We start from the raw sequence: 18,845 nt of genomic DNA, 5'->3' as shown, positions 1-18,845 counted from the left end.
GATTAATAGACATTTAACGCTATATGCTGTAACGATTGATTTAATCTTATTTAGTTAAAGTTTGTTTTAGTAATTCCTTTTTACAAAATAGTGAATAATTGATAATAGCAAGGGGGCTAGGCAGTGGCGCAGTAGGTAGTGCTGTCAGCAAGAAGGTTGCTGGTTCAAACCTTGGCTCAGTTGGCGTTTCTGTGTGGAGTTTGCATGTTCTGCCTGCCTTCGCGTGGGTTTCCTCCGGGTGCTCCGGTTTCCCCCACAGTCCAAAGACATGCGGTACAGGTGAATTGGGTAGGCTAAATTGTCCGTAGTGTATGAGTGTGTGGGTAAATGTGTGTGTGGATGTTTCCCAGAGATGGGTTGCGGCTGGAAAGGCATCCACCGCGTAAAAACTTGCTGGATAAGTTGGCGGTTCATTCCGCTGTGGCGACCCCGGATTAATAAAGGGACTAAGCCGACAAGAAAATGAATGAATGATAATAGCAAGCATTTTTTTTTAGTTTTCATCCATGACAGATTCATAATTATTGGCTTTATTTGAATGTATGTACATAGCTGCTGGGTTTAAATTATTGTAATAAGAAATTAATAATAGTTTTTTTGATTACAATTATTTAAAGCCAGCAGTCTCCAGTTCTCCATTCGAAAGTAGGTTGATCCTTTTCCCTTTGAAATCTCCTGGGTTCATGTTGTGCTTGTAACCATGGGTAGCGCTGACAGATAGGGAGGTTTACCTCAAATCTGAGAGTATATATGAACAGAAGTGAATAGATTGGAATGTACTGTCTCTGTTCACTTTTCATTGTGTATCGGCATTTACTGATCCATATTTTACAAAATTATTTTGTTTTTAGTTTATTTAGTTTTTCCAGTTATCTGGAACAGATGTGATGACTTCAAATGAGACTCAAACTGATAATGTTCATCTTTGTTTTCCACTTCTGCCAAACTCCTGTTCGAAATTGCATCATTTTGTTGTGGTCAAAGTGGCAATGTATGTTTGCCTGTTGCTGATGATCCTCACCACAGTTTTCGGGAACCTGCTGATCATCATCTCCATCTCTCACTTCAAACATCTGCAGTCTCCAACTCATCTGATTGTTCGCTCTCTGGCTGCCAGTGATTGTCTGCTGGGCTCTTTGGTCATGCCGTACAGCATGGTGCGATCAGTTGAAGGCTGCTGGTATCTGGGAGATGTTGTGTGTAAAGTTCATTCTAGTTTGGACATGACTTTCTGTATCTCATCTTTGCTGCATCTTGGTTTAATATCTGTGGACAGGTACTGGGCCATTTGTGACCCTCTAAGATACAGATTAAAGGTCACAAACAACACTGTCACTGTATTTACTGTCTTCATATGGTTGTTTGCATTTGTCTACAGCTTTTCTGTTGTGTTTTCAGGGATAGCTGCTGTTGGACTGGAGATGCTTATATTGCAGACTTACTGTGTGGGAAGTTGTGTTCTGTTTTTTAACAAAGAGTGGGGTCTTATATGTCCTATTCTCACATTCTTTCTTCCTGGGGCAATCATGAGCTTTCTATATATGAAAATCTTCCATGTTGCACGAAAACATGCAAAGGTTATGTCAGAAAGAGTGACTGGAGGGTTGAAGAGTCAAAGCTCTGCTCAGAGGGAGAGAAAAGCAGCTAAAACTCTGGCCATTGTCATGGGGGTCTTCTTGTTCTGCTGGCTTCCATATTTTACTGTTACTATACTTGGTCCTTTTTTCAATTTCGCTACCCCCGCTGATGTTTTTGATGCTTTGGTTTGGTTTGCATATTTAAACTCCACTTGTAACCCTTTGATTTATGGATTTTTCTACCCTTGTTTTCAGAAAGCCTTTCATATTCTCATATCCACCTATATTTGCGGGGTCAGGAATTCAGACACCTTAATATATGAATAATATGGCACATTTATTTAAAGCGTCACAATGAAGTTCTTATGTAATTACTTTATTTGCTAGTTCATAATGATGAATGCGTTTTGAAAAGGTCAAAAGTAAGTCACAGGCACTTGAGAAATGTGGGATAAATATTTGAAAAAAGCCTCTATTGACTTACAGAATTGGGAATATGGCAGCATATGAAAAGATGACAGATTACTACATAAATTGGATGTTTATCACAGAATATCCGAAAATTATTTGCCATTTTTGGAGAATGATTAAAATTTATTTATATATGTATTATTATTATTATTATTGTATTGGTATTGCATTTATGTACTTTTTTACTATTATTATGTTCTGTATGTGTGTTTTTATTTAATGATTTTTTATTATTTATCTGTATTTACTGGATTTATGAGCAACATCTAATTACATCCATTGCCGCTGTTGGGGAGGGGAGGGAAAAGAGGCTGTTAAAATGAGGTAAAAATTTGTAAACTGATAGTACTGTTAAATTATTGAAGAAAATTAAAAAAATTAAATCATAAAAAAGACTTTTTAAATATTTTTTCCCACATTTTTCAACTGCCTTGGACTTACTTTTACTGTTTATTCTGATGAATTCCTTACTCAACGAGCACAGACACATTATTTAAGCTACCCCTGAGCACTTTTTGTTTGATTTTGCATTTTGAAAATGTATTTGAATGTTGTGATTTGAATGTTTACAGTAATCTGGTGAATAAGTGGAGTTGGGACATGATACAAGGCAAAAAAATTGTATGGTAAAAAATACTATGCATGTATAATACCGTTTATACTATGTTTAGAATAAAATCAATAAAGCAATAATAAAACTATTTAGAATTTTTAAATAATGTTAAAGCATTAACTTCATTTATATCCTGTATATTCCCTTCAACCTTACTAGTTTCTGTTTTGTCATGGGGAAATAGTTTTAATTTTATTTTTTGAGAAAGATGAAACAAAATGGTCTACATTATGCATTTGAATGCATAATACCCCAACTGTGACGCATGTTAAACTAAAGAACATCAATTTGCAAATTTATTATTAATCTATCAGGTGAGATCAGATTCATAACATTAAGCACATTACTGAAACTCGGTATCGGAAACCATTTAATTGTTATATTTGAGGTTTATATGGTTTTAATTCAATCATCAATTATTTTTTTTGGCTTAGTCCTTTTATTAATCAGGGGTTGCCACAGCGGAATGGATTGCCAACTTATCCAGCATACTGTATGTTTTACGCAGCAGATGCCCTTCCAGCTGCAGCATGGTTAGTGCAAACATTCACATGATCAGATTTATTTCTGTTTATCTGTCTTTGTATCATAAGAAGATTATGGTGGTATCAATAGTCCCAAATAAACATTATTAATTTTACAATAATATATATTGTACATTTTATCTTTGATATAAATATACTTGCAGTAGCTAGATTGAGGGCGAAGCAGTGGCGCAGTAGGTAGTGCTGTTGCCTCACAGCAAGAAGGCCGCTGGTTCGAGCCTCGGCTCAGTTAGCGTTTCTGTGTGGAGTTTGCATGTTCTCCCTGCGTTCGCGTGGGTTTCCTCCACAGTCCAAAAACATGCAGTACTCGTGAATTGGGTAGGCTAAATTGCCCGAAAGTGTATGAGTGTGTGTGTGGATGTTTCCCAGAGATGGGCTGCGGCTGGAAGGGCATCCGCTGCGTAAAACAAACTTGCTGGATAAGTTGGTGGTTCATTCCGCTGTGGCGACCCCGGATTAATAAAGGGACTAAGCCGACAAGAAAATGAATGAATTAATTAATTAATTATTCATAATAATTAATTCACCGCTGCCTATTACGACGATGCCATCGTCTATCGTAATGTTTTTACATGAGACATACGATGCTAAATTGGTCGACATCACCCAACCCTAGTGCGTTTCATATATGTTATCAGTTTTTGTTGCCTAAATGTAACATTTAATCACTGATTTTAGTTTATAATATAACATTTTTTGATAAAATTCTGTAGAGTTTTAAAATTAATTATTTATTTGTTATCATCCAGCATATAAAGATTTACTGGATACTGATGAATGATTATGATTACTAATGACAATGTTAAAGATAAATTTCATAAAAATGAAAAATGAATACGGACATTTCAGGAAGATTTTCCATCTGTTTACATCTGACCTCATGAATTGTGTATGATCTCCTGAGGCTGGGTTGTTTTTGTATCCATGGGTTACACTGGTTACTTTGAACATTAGAGTATATATATGGATATAACTGAGCAGCATTTATGATCTTACAGTGGATGGACATGTATTATGTATTTGTTGTATTTTTCTTTGCATGTTGGTTTTTACAAAACTGTATTTCATGAAATTATTATTTTTATTATTTTTTTTATATAATTGACAGACTTTTTATGATTACAAAAAAAAAATTGTCCAAGCCTTTTGAGCAGACGTGATGACTTCAAATGAGAGTCAAACTGAAAACATCCTTCTCTGCTATCCGCTCTTGTCAAACTCCTGTCCCAAACTGCATCGTTTTGCTGTAGTTCAAGTGGGATTGTATGTTTGCCTGTTGCTGATGATCCTCACCACAGTGTTTGGGAACCTGTTGATCATCATCTCCATCTCTCACTTCAAACATCTGCAGTCTCCAACTCATCTGATCGTTCAGTCTCTTGCAGCCTGTGATTGTCTCATGGGCTCTTTGGTCATGCCGTACAGCATGGTGCGATCTGTTGAAGGCTGCTGGTATCTGGGAGATGTTGTGTGTAAAGTTCATTCTAGTTTGGACATGACTTTCTGTATGTCATCTTTACTGCATCTTGGTTTAATATCTGTGGACAGATACTGGGCCATTTGTGACCCTCTAAGATACAGAATACAAGTCACAAACACCACTGTCACTGTATTTATCATCTTTATATGGCTGTTTTCATTTATCTACAACTTTTCAATTGTGTTTTCAGGAATAACTGCAGTTGGACTTGAGATGCTTATATTGCAGACTTTATGTGTGGGAAGTTGTGTTGTGCTTTTTAACAAAGAGTGGGCTGTATATCCATTCCTCACATTCTTTATTACCGGTGCAATCATGAGCTCTCTGTATATGAAAATCTTCCATGTTGCACGAAAACATGCAAAGGTTATGTCAGAAAGAGTGACTGGAGGGTTGAAGAGCCAAAGCTCTGCTCAGAGGGAGAGAAAAGCAGCTAAAACTCTGGCCATTGTCATGGGGGTCTTCATGTTCTGCTGGCTGCCGTATTGTGCTTTTACTGCTCTCTACCCTTTTTTCACCTTTTTAAATTCTGCTGAAGTTTTTGATGTTTTATTTTGGTTTGCGTATTTTAACTCCAGTTGTAATCCTGTGATCTATGGATTTTTCTACCCATGTTTTCAGAAAGCCTTCAAGATTCTTATATCTACTTATATATTTGGAATCAGAAATGCAAACACTTTAGCTTTTGAATGAATACAGCTCTTATGCTCAACAAGAAAGACGTTACATTAAATATTTTTACATACTTTTTCAATTTCAAATATGCCGAAACCATTTAACACATATATTTTCAAATGCATATCTACAATTACTGAAAGCTGTGAGTGGATTTTTTAATAATTTAATATTATTGTATTACTATATTGGTGAGATGCTATATGACACATGCTAAGTTACTATGGTCAAAAACATTTCAGTTAAACATTTCATAAAACTAAATATCCTGCACTACCTTAATATAAGTATTGTAAAACCCTTTTAACACATTAAACTTAATGATCTTAAACTGGATAACACTTTAATGGGTTTGCATTGAAATGTGCCCCTTTTAGAGAGAAACAGACATTTTGATGTAATTTTTTTAAACAGTTTTTCTGATTAGGATCTCACTGAATAATAGAAGTCTCATTTACTGAACCAAATCATGTCTAAACATTGTTAAATTGCTAAAAGAGGTGAAAAGGCATGGTTTAAAATTAACATTTACCGCAAATGAGCAGTTATAGTTTAAAAGTTAAATGTTATATGGTTCTAAATAGAAGAAATAGTACTATTAAAGAACTTTAAAGGTGCCATTATATACTGTGGTAAATAAACATGAAAAAACCTTAACCTACTGTGAGTCTCAGACACTTTTGTTTGCTCCTAATCTTGTTTGAACCGCTGTTAAGGCTCGTACACACGGGGACACTTTTTGTTTACATTGATGGTCAGTGGTTTTCAAAACGCTTTTCTGGATTCAAACTCAAGCGATTTACATTGCTGTCCAGCAGAAGAGTACTCCTTGATGTTAGATGTCACTACACAACTTTAAGCTTTTGACACCCGCTTGTAACAGAAGACTAAGAGAGAGAGCTGACACGGTTGTCATTAAAGTTACTGGGGATTTGAACAAGCATAGATAGTTTAAGTAGCAGCTCTAGCTCTAGCGATGATTCATATCGCCTCTGAGCATCTTCTTCAGTGTGCGTTCTCATTGACAGTTTTGCATTTGAGTGCCTCCAAGTGCTGTTTACTGTAACTTCAGCAACTCTGTGCTGGGAACAAAAGTGCCAATCTGATTGGTGGAGAAGTTTTTAATGTGGCACGTCAAAACAGAAAAAACGAGCATTAGACATTTCTTAAAAAAATTGACATTTTAAAGCCTGGCGTTTTGCATGATCACATTGGCGCCCTTTACTGTGTCCCGAGGCGTTAAACGTCTTCGGAAGATGTGAGCAAAAAGCATCTCGTTATGCACGGGCCTTTAGGCTACGTTTGATATGACAAAATCTCTGTAAGTGCGTGCTACTGTTTAGTCAATGGCTCTGCTGCCAACAGCGTTTGATTCAGGAGATGGGGAGGATTTCTATTACTGAACTTATTATGCAGTGCAAGAATAAGGAATAATATTCTACAATTGTTCAGATCTTTTCTGCAATTGTTAGGTCCTTCAATTCATTTGCTTATGGGGAAGTAACTAGGAATAATAACTGCAAAAAAATAAATAAATAAATGACAAAAAAATCTAACAAAAAAGGGTCAAACTACTTGTTGTACACACATGTGTTTATGACTATACATAAGAATAAAATAAGATGATAAGAAAGTACCTGTTTGAACATCAAGCAGCATAACTGACTAATCTTTATGGCTAAAATCAATAGAAGTGAATAAGACTTGAATGAGACTTGAGAAGTGATGTATTTGGGGCTAAAGCATGATCCAGCTATATCATGGAGGAGTGGTATGATCATTTAATGGAGCGAGCCATTCAGGTATTCAGGAAAGTCTAACAACCATATCACCCATTCAACTCAATGCAGTGACTGTTTCAGAGAACAACCCTGTCCAGCTTGAACTCCCCCCTGAATTAGTTGATCTAACCAAAGCAATCACCATGCAGAAATCTGCTGAACTGACCCCTTATCATATGTATGATTGCTCAGTAGTGTGATTACCCAGCACTATGCCCCCTCATGGCTGGATTTTCCTTTTATGGAATCAGAAACGAAGAAGGAATGCATAGAGGAATTATCCAGAGGCTTCACCTGACCATCCACGTCCACCGATTCTGGATGGTTATTCTTTGTAAGCAAGAAGGATTGAGGACTCCATCCTTGCATTGACTATAGAGCTTTAAAGGTGCAGATTGTAAGTTTGACACCCAGTAGTTGAACTAGGCATTGCATTCCTGGATCAAAACACACTCAAGCGCAGGTTGCCAAATTGAGGACCAACAGGAGTGTGTCTGATTATAGAGCCTAAAGGCTGATTTAAGACTGATTAAAAGCGTGTTGCATATAAAAGCAATGACTGATTTATCACTGCGTATCTCATCATGTAGAATGTTGTTAGGACACAGGGTTACAATGTAGCCTACTCACCCAATGCTTACGCTAGTAAAATGTACATTATTTGCTATAATTAATAACCCCCTCATGGGGAACTCTGAATCTGCATCTCATTTCAGAGTCTGCTACTGCATTTCAGGTATGTACGCATGCTTTGAGAGCCTCTCTGACTGAATGAATGAAATATGTGGTTTTCAAACAAGACTACCAGGGGTGCTGAAATGTAATTGGCTAAACTGCTATTGGGCAGGTCAAAAGAACCAAAAGAAATACAGCCGTTCAGGGATGTAACTCACATTTTCTAAGCAGATTATCTGACTTCGGAATTGTTTTTCAGATTAACAAGAATGTTCATTTACATTGTAACGTTTCTTAAATATCTGCAAACGTATTATAGTATTTTTATGCTTTAGAAGAGTCAAAAACGTACAAACAACACTTTTAAATAAGATCACTGTCAAGTATCGTTACCCCTTGCCACTAGTTCCTGCTGGACTTGAACAACTTTGCTCTGCCAAATTCTTTGCTAAATTGAATCTACACAGTTCTTACAACTTAATATAGATCAAGGAGGAGGATGAGTGGAAGACGGTGTTTTCTACCTGTACTGGCCACTATGAATACCAGGTGATGCTCTTCAGACTGACAGTACATCTGTATTCCAAGCCTTCATCAATGATGTCTTCTGTGATATGCTAAACCGATAGGTAATTGCATGCATTGACAACATCTTTGTTTATTCCGTGTCCTATGAAGACCATGTTAACCCCATTTAAGCTGTCCTACAGAGACTTATGGATCAGAAATGATATTCCAAAGCAGCTAAAATGTGAATTCCTCCAAACATCTGTATCATTGCTGGGATACATCATTGTAGGTAAGGGTGTAGCCATGGATGGCACCAAGGTAAATGTAGTGTTGAACTGGCCACAACCTGTTACATTGAAAGAGCTGCAACGACTTTTAGGATTCACAAACTTTTACAGCAGATTTATTAGGAAATTCAGCACCATAGTAGCTCCCCTCACCTCATAACAAAAAAGGGCATTAAGATTATCTTAACCAACTAAGCAAAGCTTTACAGAGGTGAATTCTTTTCCTGAAATAGGTCTGAAGGTAACTACTATGAAGATAACCAAGAGCTCCTCGATATGAAAGCAGCACTAGTAGAGTGGCAACATTGGCTGGATGGAGCCAAACACCAATTTACTATCATTACTGACCACAAGAACCTGAAATACATACACTAAGCTAGGAGACTAAATCCCTGACAGGCCAGATGGGTGCTATTCTTTACATGATTTGACTTCTCTGTCGCATATCAACCAGGCTCAAAGTATATTAAAACAGACACTCTATCATGCCTCTTTGATGAGAACATGCCAAGATCACCGAATGTCCCATATTGCCCAACACACTCAACATAGCCCCAGTCTTATGGAATATTATGACCGAGATATCTCAAGCCCAAGATCAGGAACCCACCCCAATCAATTGCCCTTTCAACAAAACGTTATTTACGTATGGACTTCAATACTTCAATCTGTTTACACTTCAATTCGTTTACTCTTCAACCAGTGCCCTATCCACCACCACCCCCCCTCTCGAAGGCATTACCTCCATCTTAACTGTTGTAGACAGATTCTCACAGTTCACGTCTAGATTATGGGCAGCTTTTTTTTCTTCAGAAATTACAGGTAAACATTAGTATCTCTTCAGGGTATCACCCAGAGTCCAACAAGTAGATGGAGGGGCCAAGAACTCACTAGGTTTCTTTGAGCTTACTGTTCCCAAAATCAGGTTGATTGAAATCGTTACATCATGTGGGTTGAATACGCACAAAACTCATTACAAAAGCCTTTTACTTGTCCCACTCCATTTTAATGTGTTCTATGATTCCAACCACCCCTTTCCCATGGTCAGGTGCACCTTCTAAACTCCATGATGTAATTGAATTGTTATAGAGAAGTAAAGCAACTTGGAACTCTGCCCACTTGCATCTCGATCATGCCATAAGATGATTTAAGGAACAAGCTGATCAATCTCATTGCTCCAATCCTGAGTACACTCCTGGTCAGTGGGTATGGCTATCCACTCAGGAGCTTCGTCTTTGTCTACTCTTGGCAACCGGTGTTCAGGCACCTTAACCCAGTGATTCTCTTTTTTTGGTCCTTTTTTAGGAGCCGATCACAGAGGAAGGCTCAGTCACTCATCAATCCTGAATAATCACCTTGCTGACCAGCAGAGGTCACTATCACCATAGTACTAACTTTCCATGAACTACATCTCTCATAACCCCGTGCCTGGCACTGATTAGGGCACCACTGGGGACAATCCCTATCACCACCATATATACAGAATGAAGATATGATCCCAAGGTATCCAAAATCCTGGACCAGGCACTGATTAGGGCACCACTGGGGACAATCCCTATCACCACCATATATACAGAATGAAGATATGATCCCAAGGTATCCAAAATCCTGGACCAGGCCGTATCCTGAGCTGATGCTGTGGAAGTCATGGAGGAATGGAGTGCATGAGGTAAATTTCTAAAAGACCACAGTGCAAACGAGTCCCCACAATAATCCTTTGGGCCAGCATGACCTCCGGCTGGTGCTCTACTCACACCTGCAGCTTCTCCAAGATGGACGCCCAGCTTCTCCAGTCTCCTGCGCCCAGACTGCGACTACACATAGGAAGTTTGGCCAGAAGAATAATGATCGTGCCCAACAGAGCCTGGTTTCTTAAGGGTTTTTTTCCCCTTCCCTTCGTCAGTTGGTGAATTTTTTTTCTCGCCACTGGCATGCTCGGATCGAGACTTGTGGAGCTGCGCTTCGGTAGATTTCCTCCACAGTGTTTGTTCCTTCAGTAGTGAAATTTAAACCACGCTAAACTGAACTTAAACTCTAAAATCTGGGCTTTACTAGAACTATGTTAAGCTGCTTGGACGCAATCTACATTGTAGAAAGCGCTATATAAATAAACATGAATACTGCTCGGTACCATTCACGGCGAAGTCTTGTTTTGCCCCATGAACATTACTAAGCATTTTCTCCTGTTGTCTGCCCTTGTTACTCTGTTGCTGACCTTGATTGTTTACTTATTTTGCCTGCCCATGATCCTAGTCTGTGTCATCTTTTATTTTTACGCTTGCTCATCTGTACTGTTGCATTGTGTGAACCATTTACCTGCATATCCTTCAGTTTTTTACTGTTTACCTCATAGTTGTTTTCCAAAGTTGATTTGTATTTAACTCTTTAATTATCGAAGTAATGTTGATGATTATGAATGATGATGATGATGATGATGATTATTATTATTATTATTATAAGGGCCTGATATCACTGTATACTCGTACTATATATTAAATATACAGTATATAAAAATCAAAGATCTGTTTTTTTTTTTTGTCTAATCACCTGAGGCTGAGTTGTTTTTGTATCCATGGGTTACACTGGCAGGTGTACAAGGGGTTATTTTGAATATTAAAGTATATATAAGGACATACCTGTAACTGAGGACCATTTATGATCTCATAGTGGATGGACATGTACTATGTATTTGTTTATTTTTTTTTTTAGCTATATTCCACGAAATTATTATTTTTATTCAACTTTTTTATAATTGTCAGCCTTTTTATGATTGCAAAGAAAATTATACAAGCCTTTTGAGCAGACGTGATGACTTCAAATGAGACTCAAACTGAAAACATCCTTCTCTGCTATCCGCTCTTGTCAAACTCCTGTCCCAAACTGCATCGTCTTGCTGTAGTTCAAGTGGGATTGTATGTTTGCCTGTTGCTGATGATCCTCACCACAGTGTTTGGGAACCTGCTGATCATCATCTCCATCTCTCACTTCAAACATCTGCAGTCTCCAACTCATCTGATCGTTCGCTCTCTGGCTGCCAGTGATTGTCTGCTGGGCTCTTTGGTCATGCCGTACAGCATGGTGCGATCTGTTGAAGGCTGCTGGTATCTGGGAGATGTTGTGTGTAAAGTTCATTCTAGTTTGGACATGACCTTATGTATCTCATCTTTACTGCATCTCGGTTTAATATCTGTGGACAGGTATCTGGCCATTTGTGACCCTCTAAGATACAGATTAAGGGTCACAAACAACACTGTGACTGTTTCTAGTTTCCTCATATGGCTGTTTTCAGTTGTGTACAGTTTTTATGCTGTGTTTTCAGGAATAACTGCAGTTGGACTTGAGATGCTTATATTGCAGACTTACTGCGTGGGACGTTGTGTTGTATTTTTTAACAAACAATGGGGTCTTATATGTCCAATTCTCACATTCTTTCTTCCTGGGGCCATCATGAGCTCTCTGTATATGAAAATCTTCCATGTTGCAAGAAAACACGCAAAGGTTATGTCAGAAAGAGTGACTGGAGGGTTGAAGAGCCAAAGCTCTGCTCAGAGAGAGAGAAAAGCAGCTAAAACTCTGGCCATTGTCATGGGGGTCTTCTTGTTCTGCTGGATGCCATTTTTCACTCTTACTGCTCTCGACCCTTTTTTCAACTTTTTAAGTTCTGCTGAAGTTTTTGATGCTTTATTTTGGTTTGCATATTTGAACTCCACTTGTAACCCTTTGATTTATGGATTTTTTTACCCTTGTTTTCAGAAAGCCTTCAAGATTCTCATATCCACTTATATATGTGGAGTCAAGAATGCAAACACTTTAATGAATGAATGAATGAACGAACTAATGAATAAATGTATCACAATAAATATTTATTTTCTATACTTATTTTCGCATTCACATATGCTTACACATGCATTATACTATTTTAATATGAACATTCTGCATTAATATTATATTTATATTTTCTGCAGTTCAGTCTATAGAATAGTAGAATGACTAAAAACATATATGTTTTAACATAACCTATAAAAATGTATAAATATGAGCATGATGGTGTAAATATTGTTTATTTAATGCCACTTAGACCAATGACAGAAATAAGTGCAGAATAGAATAGGAACATATGTGCGAAAGCATTGTTATTTTTTGATTATATTGTATTGCATTTAGGGTGTTACAGAGTGGCACAGTGGGTAGTAAGATTGCCTCACAGCTAGAAGGTCAGTGCTTCGCGTGGGTTTCCTCCCCGGTTTCCCCCACAGTCCAAAGATGTGTGCTTTAGGTGAGTTGAATAAACTAAATTGGCCTTAGTGTATGAGTGTGAAAGAGTGTGTATGGGTGTTTCCCTGTGTTGAATTGCGGCTGGAAAGGCATCCATTAATTGGTTATTAACTGTATTTTGTCATGGTTACTTGAAATAGTTACAAAATATGTTCATGAAAATAATAAGCTCATACTTTTAATTATATCCAGCTTAAATGTAAAAAGTAGGCAGAGAGACAGGGCGAGAAAAGCAGGTCCCTTAAGAGCCAGAGCAAGAGCCAGAAAGAAAATGATGCAGATAATAGGAGACAAAACCAAAGGTAGAATGTTATTTTATCCATTCCTTGACCATCCGACCAAATCTGTGACCTTCAAAGTTAAAAACTCAGTTGACTCATGCAGAGTATGTTCAAAAACATTTCAGTTTTAAAGGTGACAATAAATGTCCCTTAAAGGGATAATTCACCCAAATATGGAAATGAACTCATCATTTACTCACCCGTATGTGGTTTCAAACCTCTGAGATACATTCCCCTGCGGATTAAAAGGAAGATATTTTGAAGAAAGCTGAAAACATTTAATCATTGACCATTCCATTGGGAAACAAATTCTACAGGTTACAGGCTTCTACCTTTCTTGAAAATGTTAACTTCTTTCGTGTTTAACAGAAGAAAGATACTCAAACAGACTAGAAGCGAGTTTTGGACGGTTTTAGATCTCGAAAAAAAAAAGGAAAAAAAAAGAAAAAAAGCATTTATTTTGATGTTTTTTTTTTTTCCAAGTTCAAGTTCATTTATTTATAGAGCACATTTAAAAGAAACCACAAGACTGACCAAAGTGCTGTACATAAGACAAGGTAAAAATAAAAAGACAATATAAAAACATAAAAATAAGGCAAGAGAAACGTCTATAAACTGCAGAACTGACAGAAGATTCTGCTCACTTGACCTAAGAGATCTCACCGGAGTGTAAAAATGAAGCAGCTCTGAGAGATAGGATGGGGCTAGATTATGGAGGGATTTATATACCAGTAAAAGCACTTCTCAGTAATTAATCAGGTAAAAAGTTATAGCTTTTTTTTTTTTTTTTTTTTTTTTTTTACAATTGCAACGATTAGGAAACTGCTTTCACGTTGTGATCTATGTTTATTTTTTTGTAGAATTTTTTGAGGAAAATAATGAACTGTGAAGCTTATTTATAAACTAATTTCGAGAGGATCACGTGCTTATGATTGCTTGCGGCTGGTCTTGCATTATCCAATTTATGATTCACCAATCATACGATTCCTAAGCCACTATAATTTAATTCAGTTCACCTTTATTTGTGCAGCGTTTTTTACATTGTAGATTGTGTCAAAGCAGCTTCTAAAGGGTGCACCCTGCCACACTGCGAATGAAACTTTTGGCTCAGCTCCTTCTTTACCACAATGGACTGGGATATCGACTGCCTCATGCTGCCGCTGCACCAATCCGCCTGTCAATCTCACGTTCCATCCTTCCCTTATTCGTGAACAAAACCCCAAGAGCCAGTTTCTGTGCCTGACGATTAGGTTGTCGTGGTCCTAACGTTCGACCACCACTTATTCCACAATGCACCGGCCCCTTACAGTTCCCCTTGCAGGTGGTGGGCCTGCGGTAGGATGGTCCCACGTCACTCCTTCGGACTAAGCTCGGCTGGGTTCTGTGGGAAAATCCCAGCCCCTTGGCACTCGCATACGAGCCCCAACCCCAGTCCTGGCTCCAGGGTGGGGCCCTGGCTGCATCATGGTTTTGATGGTTTTGTACTCATAAGGGGTTTTTGACCCGTACTTAGTCTGACCTGTCACCTAAGACCTTTATGCCTTGGGAGACCCTACCAGGGGCATTAGCCCCCAACAACAAAGCTCTTAGGATCACCCAGGCACTCAAACCCCTCCACCAGGAAAAGGTGGTGTTTCTAAGTGGAGTGTGTTGTCTTACCCATGATAAAATGAGTTCAGCAGGAAACTATAATTCGTCTTCTTTGGAATTAGTTTTTAAAATAGCAATTTAGTTATTGCAGAAAATATATTTTGCAAAAAATGTGCTGCATTTAAGAAAAAATGAAAGGCCTTTTCACCTTAAATTTGTCTCAAACAATTTTGTTAAAAATAAATCGTGATTAAATTGTGAATGGTGAGATTAGTATCGTGAATCGTATCAAATCGTGAGTCAGGTGAATTAATACATCCCTAATCACTCTGCATTTCTTGCCTCAATCTGTCAGTTTTGGGATCTACTGGTAGAGTGATAAAGATCTATAAGTTAATCGCCATTGATGGGTTGGTGACCACAGATCTAGATTGTATTATTATAATTGCTTTTTTGTTTACACTATTCTGTTTGTATGCAGCAAGTGCTTTGGGAGTACTATTGGGAGTATATTTAAGTCATTCCAATAAAGCAACTTAAAACTTAAAGTCAAGGATCAGACAAATGTTTGTATGTGCGTGTGTCTGGAGTAAAACAATTTTAGAAAAGTGCTGGGGTGAGCTTTTGCTCCATCTAGTGGTGAGCAAAGGTAAGAATCAAATTGAATGAGCCATTTAACTTGGTGTAACTTAGCATTAATCAGTCTCCAATTCAGTGAAGTGAACATGTAAATCTCCTGAGTTCATGTTGTTTGTAACTATGGGTAACACCGACAAGTGTAGAGAGGTTTACATCAGACTTGAAAGTATAAATGGAGAAATCAGAGCTGCTTTGTGCATGTGCTGAGCATCTGTATGCTCTTCTTTCATTGGATAATGATCTTTAAATCATCTCATCATGAAGACTTCAAATGAGACTCAAACTGAAAACATCCTTCTCTGCTATCCGCTCTTGTCAAACTCCTGTCCGAAACTGCATCGTCTTGCTGTAGTTCAAGTGGGATTGTATGTTTTCCTGTTGCTGATGATCCTCACTACAGTTTTCGGGAACCTGCTGATCATCATCTCCATCTCTCACTTCAAACATCTGCAGTCTCCAACTCATCTGATTGTTCGCTCTCTGGCTGCCAGTGATTGTTTGCTGGGTTCTTTGGTCATGCCGTACAGCATGGTGCGATCTGTTGAAGGCTGCTGGTATCTGGGAGATGTTGTGTGTAAAGTTCATTCTAGTTTGGACATGACCTTATGTATCTCATCTTTACTGCATCTCGGTTTAATATCTGTGGACAGGTACTGGGCCATTTGTGACCCTCTAAGATACAGATTAAGGGTCACAAACACCACAGTGACTGTATTTATTGTCTTCATATGGCTGTTTTCATTTGTGTACAGCTTTTATGTTGTTTTTTCAGGTGTAAACACAGTTGGTTTGGAGACTTTTATCATGCAGGTTTACTGTGTGGGAAATTGTGTTCTGTATTTTAACAAACAATGGGGTCTTATATGTCCTATTCTCACATTCTTTCTTCCCGGGACAATCATGAGCTCTCTGTATATGAAAATCTTCCATGTTGCACGAAAACATGCAAAGGTTATGTCAGAAAGAGTGACTGGAGGGTTGAAGAGCCAAAGCTCTGCTCAGAGGGAGAGAAAAGCAGCTAAAATTCTAGCCATTGTCATGGGGGTCTTCTTGTTCTGCTGGCTGCCATTTTTTACTGTTAACGCTCTTGATCCTTTTTTCAATTTTTTTACTCCAGCTGATATTTTTGATGCTGTGATTTGGTTTGCATATTTAAACTCCACTTGTAACCCTTTGATTTATGGACTTTTTTATCCTTGTTTTCAGAAAGCCTTCAAGATTCTCATATCCACTTATCTTTGTGGGGTCAAGAATTTAGACACATTTGCATGAGTATAACATGCACACAATTGCTTATTTCATTCTTTCATTCAGTACATTCTGAAACTATTTAAAAAGTCAGCATTTACTGGGTTGTTCTCATGAAATGATTAAAACAACAAAAACAATGACACTTATTTTAAAAATTAAAATAATTAAGAATTTTGTATTGTAAAAATTATAAGGCAATTCTGTTCTCTGCTGAGTATACGAGTAATTGCAACATGAGAATTAATTATTTGTTTTACTGAAGTTTTCATTACCTCAATGTGTGTCTGAAGGTTTGTTGTGTTGTAATTTAAACATTAAAATGGATTTTATTCATTTTAGAATAAAAAAAAAAATTGTTCTAATAGATTATTTCACATGGCGGAACAAATAATGTCCTAAATATTCATGCATAATTATTATACTAATAATAATAATGAACAAAAGCAGGAAAATTATGTTCATGACTGATGTTCTCATCCTCCACAGAAAATTTAAAGCACTGCTTAAACACACATAAAAAGTTACAATAAAAAGCACATGGGCCTGATATTCAAGATGGCTGTAATATGACAGGTTAATTTTCTCTTGTCAGAGGGTTTACACTGCTTTTGGATTATCATTACCGAAACAAGTACACTGAAAAAAATTATTCAAAGATGATTTCTTGGAATTACTTAATTTTTTTTTTTACGTTAAGTGGTTGTAAACAATTTATTCGGGCTAAATTTAAACAAACAAATTAAATTGAACTTTGTTAAATTTAATTTGTTTAAATTAAACACAAATAAATTGTTTGCAACAGTTCTGCATTCAACACTTTTTCATTTAGAAAATTGTTAGATTTTTTTTTTTTAATTAATGTAAGTTTTTAAAATTCTAATCAAATTCACAGAGTAAAAATGAGCTCATCCATCATAGGTAATGTATTAATAGCAAAACATACTGAGGAACCACATCCTTTGCAACTCCATTCTCTCATACCGCAATCATTTAAGCTTTTCTATTTTGAGAATTTAAGCATATTGCATACTACTATTAAATAACTCTTAGGAATTGAATGCTAATTTGTACTAGCCCACTCATAAATGCTCCATTTCCATTTAGGAACCTCATCGTTTCAATAATTCTGCTAGCAAATGACCTGCTGCTACTTGCTCCCCTGTGCTATTGCTTTTGGGCCCAACTGATTAGTCAATTTGATTCAGTTTACATTGTAGAACTTTTTTCTCAAGGCCATGTATTCTAATTTCAATCTAAGAGTTTTACTTTAGTCTTTTGTTGTTGATTAATGGTATTGATGGCAGCGTGTATAGGATAATTTCTGATGCATATAGAGGAACTTTTATTATGTAATCACTATATAATCTGCCACTAATAAAATATAGGTTATTATTAAAATACACTGTTAAAACTTATAGAAATACATGTATTCAAGTGATGCAAAAGAGACATGCAGACAGAGCGTATGCATTACATTTAGACAAATGTATGTACGTATTGACCAAAACAAAAACAACCCCTTACTAAAATAGCATGCATAAAGAGAATCATTTAGAAAGTATGGAAACAACATGATCATATGCAAACACATGACTGTAAGCACATGCTATATGATTCATAAGATATGTAAAAACAGAAAAACATACAGCCATTAATTAAAAAGCTAGGATCCTATTGGAGCTGGGAACAGGGTGATGCTACATCACATCTCATGATGACTAAGGATAAAAAACTGTATATAACTGTGGGTTTTTGGACATTGAGGAGGGAGAGAGCTCGATCGATCATCTCTGCTATAACAATAAACTGCTTCAACTTGAGAACTTCGAAGACCTCAGCTTTGTTTTGAAACTTAGAAGATGTTTGTTGAGATCCAGTGCGACTTTCCACTACACGTGTTGATTTTGGCTGCTTCAATAAAAATATTGTGTAACACTTTAGTTTAGGTCTCAAGTCATTTATTATTAACTGGTAACCACTGGCTTATTAACTGCCTTTTATTCAGATGTTCATTATTCATTAGGGGATGTCACATTCTAGGGAATGAATAACATCATGTAAATATATAAATAAATATAGAAGAAAACAAAGAGAAACATTGATCTTAGTTCAACCAAAGCCACAGATATAAGGAAGGTCCTGGTTACTTTCGCAACCCAAATTCTCCAAAGGAGGGAACGGAGATGTTGTGTCTA

At 37.1% G+C, this 18,845-nt stretch overlaps 4 protein-coding genes across 4 annotated transcripts; all 4 read left to right on the top strand.

Moving 5' to 3' along the window:
* The first annotated feature begins 886 nt into the window (after positions 1-886).
* taar12c (trace amine associated receptor 12c) lies at positions 887-1,904 on the top strand. The gene is given in 1 exon segment (NM_001083095.1): positions 887-1,904. A coding segment is annotated over 1 exon segment (1,017 nt). The 5' UTR covers position 887.
* A 2,460-nt stretch (positions 1,905-4,364) lies between these two features.
* Positions 4,365-5,379, top strand: taar12b (trace amine associated receptor 12b). Its single transcript, NM_001083104.1, is given in 1 exon segment — positions 4,365-5,379. A coding segment is annotated over 1 exon segment (1,014 nt). The 5' UTR covers position 4,365.
* A 6,028-nt stretch (positions 5,380-11,407) lies between these two features.
* On the top strand, positions 11,408-12,439 carry LOC147839465 (trace amine-associated receptor 4-like). The gene has a single exon (XM_087299015.1). It carries the CDS (start codon positions 11,423-11,425, stop codon positions 12,437-12,439), a length of 1,017 nt encoding a protein of 338 aa, XP_087155141.1. The 5' UTR covers positions 11,408-11,422.
* Positions 12,440-15,595: 3,156 nt separating this feature from the next.
* On the top strand, positions 15,596-17,015 carry taar12f (trace amine associated receptor 12f). Its single transcript, NM_001082907.2, is given in 1 exon segment — positions 15,596-17,015. A coding segment is annotated over 1 exon segment (1,014 nt). The 5' UTR covers positions 15,596-15,657; the 3' UTR covers positions 16,672-17,015.
* The last annotated feature ends 1,830 nt before the right edge of the window (positions 17,016-18,845 follow it).

This window comes from Danio rerio, chromosome 20, assembly GCF_052040795.2.
Source record: "Danio rerio strain M-AB ecotype USA chromosome 20, GRCz13ab, whole genome shotgun sequence".
NCBI lineage: Eukaryota > Metazoa > Chordata > Actinopteri > Cypriniformes > Danionidae > Danio > Danio rerio.
This window is presented reverse-complemented; position numbering and strand designations above follow the sequence as displayed.